Here is a 4,028-nt window from a genome sequence, read left to right as displayed (position 1 = left end):
TTCACTTCATAATCCATCTTCTTCTCTTCTCACAGAGTACTCGAGACACATACTCTTTGTTAGAGGTCTTACACTTCTACATTCGGTTCAATTTTGGGTGAGAAAGTGAGAGGAAGAAGGCGCTATGATTAAGACGTTGAATCCTTACTCCACCACAGCTAAAACAGCTGAAATTATGTCCAGGTACAGGCCAATAGCTCCGAGACCTGAGGTGCCTGCAAACTCCTTGAATGAGAACTCAGCCATGTCTCAGAAGATCAGGCAGTCTCCTTATCTGAGGAATTTGTGGCCTCAGATGCAGGCTAGGCCTACTAGGACTAGGAAGAGGGGTAGAGCTGCTTTATCACCACCAACACTCAAGAGAGCAAGGACCCATGTCCTAGGGCTTTCTTCACCCAGTCCAGTAACATCCCCTGCAAAAAACCTTTCTTTGCAAGGCTTTTCTCATGGGATTCCTCAGCTTTCAGTTCCTAACTTTGTAAACACAGGTGGAGGCTTGGAGAGTTCTTGTGCACCACCAGCAAATTTGGTGACGCTTCCCCTTCTTCCATGTCCTCCCTCGGGTCCGATTGCAGCCAACAAGGCAACATTACCTGCACTCAATTGCATGGAGCCTTGTGGAGGAGAGAAAGTGATAGATTTGAACACAGCGGCTGAAATTCCAGAAGAGAAGGATCTGTTGAAGCAGCTACAAGGTCCTGTCACCAGCGGCGTTATAGCACCTCAGCCAATTCGACCAGTGGGTTCCAGCATCAGTGTTGGATACATCAGAGAGGACCCAAGCCTAACCCCACCAATGCAAGTTCCAAAGAAACCAGAGGAAGTTGAAGAAGAGGTCGAGTCGGAGGCCTTGCCGGCAGTGATATCTGACTCAAACAACAAAGTTAGACTGGCAAATTCTGCTTACAAAGAGATGGTGGGTCAACCAGAGTGTCCATGGCTGGATTCTATGGTAACAGGTGAAGGAAGAGCAGGAGGCAACTCATGCAAGAGAATCTGTGGGGAAGTGATGCTTCATCTATCTGATTCGAGGGTGCTAGTTACATCAAACCGGTTTTCATGCTGGGTGAGGATTGACTGGGGAATTGATGGGAAGAAAAGCTCAATCAATGCCTTCTGCGATGTGATCAGACTATCATGTCAGTCAAAGGACTACCTCTTCACATGGAGGTTCCATACCCACAACAGGGAAGCAACTCAGTCGGGCTGCAATGTTTGAAATTTGAAATGCACACAGCTGTTTCCTACAAAATGTGCCTTAGCTAGTAGTATATGTGTAGATGATATATATATAAATATCAGGCATAGTGTAGTATAGTAGTTTTTGTCAGCATATTTTGTGTAGCTATATATGCCAAGTTTACTCCATTTGCTTCTTAAACTTTGTGTACGGATGCTTGCAACTTGTTCTAGCGCCCCAAGAAAGAGGTTAGAAATAGGGAAAATATTGGCAGAGCTGATAATCTGTACTTAAAAATAGTTCTGCTGTTAGGCTGTTACTGTATATCATTTAAAAGCAAGAAAAAAAAAAGTCATATCGTAGAAATATAAGGTTCTATTATCTGGCAATTCATAATTTGCTCTTTAGTTTCTTTATCACTCACTACATTACGCGTATGATGTACCAGAAGAGAAGTACAATATGAAGTAAGTACTATGATAAAGCTCTGATTAGTCGTATCCTCACGGGGTTCTTCAGAGAAATCAATTTTTAATTATCTTCACCATTTGGTGGGCCCTTCCATTTGATATTGTCTGCATATGACTTAACCTGGAATCACAACAATGAAAAACACCAATCTCCTATGTAATAATTCCTTGAAAAATGTACATAGCATAAGAGATGATTCTCATAAACATTCCTAGTAAATCCTGGTTTTCCTTTATCTGTGAAGGGGGAAGGCATTGAAAACTGCACGCATTTAACGATGTGAGCAGAAGGCAGAGGCATCCTAGATACTATGGCACTTTGTCCTGTTTTCATACAAGTTACCTAGCCAGTAATATGGGGTAAAAAGAAGAAGAAAAGAGTCCTGTGTCACATATATAGTTAAGTGAAAATGTCCCTCAAACCAAATATACTGGCTTCAACGACCAGGAAATATTTTAGCTTGTCAATGAAAATAAAATGGTAACTGGCAAATAAAAGAAAGTAAAGAGAGTCAAAACCTTGAGAAGAGGCGTATGTCGCTTCTTGACCTGTAGGGAAATATGATACGTCAAAGATTACACAAACAAAAACGTAGTTATGACATCTAAAATCACTAGAATTCCAATAAACGTGTCTGCATGAAGTTAAGTGTTTTGGAGAAATATAAATCGAAGGCACTAATTTAGGGTTGGACAGGCAGCTCACTTCCTTAACTTTGGAATGGCTGAAACTTGAAAGTAATAACTGCTGTGTCTATAATGCATGCAGAAGGGTGTATGATTCAACCAATTTATTCATGGCATTTGGTTTAAGACTTTTACTATTTTTCAGCTTCCTCTTGCTAGTTTAGACAAGGGTAGATTCGGTAGACATTATGGGGGTTGAGATTACCAAATGTAACAAGCAGGGTATTTGACAGGTTGAATTTTATTATGAGAAACTTTTAAAAAAGGAAACAGAAAGGGAGAATGATGCAGTTGTTTGTTAATTCGTGGATTGTGTTCTCTACTTTGCCATGATTGAAAAGTAGGATGGAATATGAGCAAATGTTCTCAGATTTATTCAGTGACGCATGCACAGAACAACTAAAAACCCCAAGGCAGGCACATACTTCATATTCCTTGCCATATTTCTCAGCAAATGCTTTTGCAGCTTCTTCACTGTCAAATTCAAGTCCAGCCTCACCAACATTGGCATACGGATCTCCTGTTGATGTCCAACCCATCAACGGATTTTCCCACCTAAAGAAAATGTCAATGGAAGGAACTGACTACTCGATGTCATCAAAATAATGTCAATGTTTCTATTGTCACAGCGGAATGCAGAAATGTTAAAAGATTGATCACAAAAGATACACACATGTTATAATATTTCTTCTTAGTTCTGACCACAACAATAGATTGAAAATTCCTATATTATCATTCTTTTTTTCTTATGAACGGATAATTTTCATAATCATAAAGGAAACTACAAACATCACAAAACTTCCTTATATTATTGGTCATAATGTGCTGTCACTAAAGTCTACTATGTTCCTGGCTTTGAGATAAATTTGATATATTCTCAAAATGGAAATTGATAGTATCAGTGGCCCTGGAAGTGGCAGAGAATAAATTAAGCGTGGCAACATGTACCAGGAAAAGACTGCCTAGTTTTAAGAAGAACGAGAAAATAGAAGGTAGGTAAATGCTCAAGTAATTTGTTAACAGTAGAAAGACTTTGATTCCCAATAAGTATACAAGAATGGAAACATAGTAAGGGTAATTGGTAAATTACTTATGTGTTGATAAAAAATTGATCTTCCATTTTCCAACTTTCCCTGAGCCCTGCTGTGATGCAGTTCGAGCAGGCGAGTAAATTAGAACCTGGCATGCATAAAAGGAAAGAACATATTCTTAACAGATGAGCTGGTCTCTAAAGGAAAGCAGATTCAGTAACAGGGAATAAAAAATCACTCTATAACATGCAGGCATTCTGCAAGATTTTCTTATCAAAAGTTAAAAATTGAAAAGCCAAAGATGTATACCCTTCGTTTTAGGTGCTGTTCGGGTATCCCAGAGACCATTCCAACCTCGCCACGCTTCACTCCCAGTTCCATCAAAGCATCTGAAGAGCAGCATCTTTTCCAAAAAACTAAAGCAGGACAATGAACTCGAATTAGATTCCTACCAACCTGTTGCACTAAACCTGTCGTATTTTTTCTTGCTTTAGTTCTTCCTTTCCTTGATTATAGACTCTCAGAGGTTTATAAAGTCGTTAAAAGCTAACAAATGAGAACTGACTGGAAGTTTCGCGCTTTGTAATTTGGATTCGGGAAATTGGGCCGTTTGTCTGTCGAGTGGAGTTCGTTGACATATTGGGCTTGACGTAAGCCCAT

At 39.7% G+C, this 4,028-nt stretch overlaps 2 protein-coding genes across 2 annotated transcripts; one reads left to right on the top strand and one right to left on the bottom strand.

Annotated features, from left to right (window-relative positions):
* LOC110417218 (uncharacterized) lies at positions 1–1,511 on the top strand. The gene has a single exon (XM_021429455.1). The coding sequence runs from the start codon at positions 125–127 to the stop codon at positions 1,217–1,219; it is 1,095 nt and encodes a 364-aa protein (XP_021285130.1). The 5' UTR covers positions 1–124; the 3' UTR covers positions 1,220–1,511.
* A 200-nt stretch (positions 1,512–1,711) lies between these two features.
* LOC110416514 (NADH dehydrogenase [ubiquinone] iron-sulfur protein 4, mitochondrial-like) lies at positions 1,712–4,028 on the bottom strand. Its single transcript, XM_021428519.1, has 6 exons — positions 3,934–4,028; positions 3,678–3,873; positions 3,428–3,516; positions 2,763–2,892; positions 2,170–2,199; positions 1,712–1,771 (listed from the first exon to the last, which is right to left on the bottom strand). The coding sequence occupies exons 1-6, from the start codon at positions 4,026–4,028 to the stop codon at positions 1,712–1,714; spliced, it is 600 nt and encodes a 199-aa protein (XP_021284194.1).

The sequence above is a fragment of the Theobroma umbraticum genome, unplaced genomic scaffold, assembly GCF_002168275.2.
Source record: "Theobroma umbraticum cultivar Fairchild unplaced genomic scaffold, ASM216827v3 scaffold_51.0, whole genome shotgun sequence".
NCBI lineage: Eukaryota > Viridiplantae > Streptophyta > Magnoliopsida > Malvales > Malvaceae > Theobroma > Theobroma umbraticum.
Note: the sequence above shows the minus strand (reverse complement) of the source record. Positions and strands in the feature narration are given on the sequence as shown.

Coding starts and splice junctions, on each gene's coding strand:
- LOC110416514 (XM_021428519.1), bottom strand. CDS start 4,028: ATGGGCTTACGTCAAGCCCAATATGTCAACGAACTCCACTCGACAGAC. Junction 3,874..3,933: donor TACAAAGCGCGAAACTTCCA/GTCAGTTCTCAT, acceptor TCTATAATCAAG/GAAAGGAAGAACTAAAGCAA. Junction 2,893..3,427: donor AATTTTTTATCAACACATAA/GTAATTTACCAA, acceptor CATTTTCTTTAG/GTGGGAAAATCCGTTGATGG.
- LOC110417218 (XM_021429455.1), top strand. CDS start 125: ATGATTAAGACGTTGAATCCTTACTCCACCACAGCTAAAACAGCTGAA.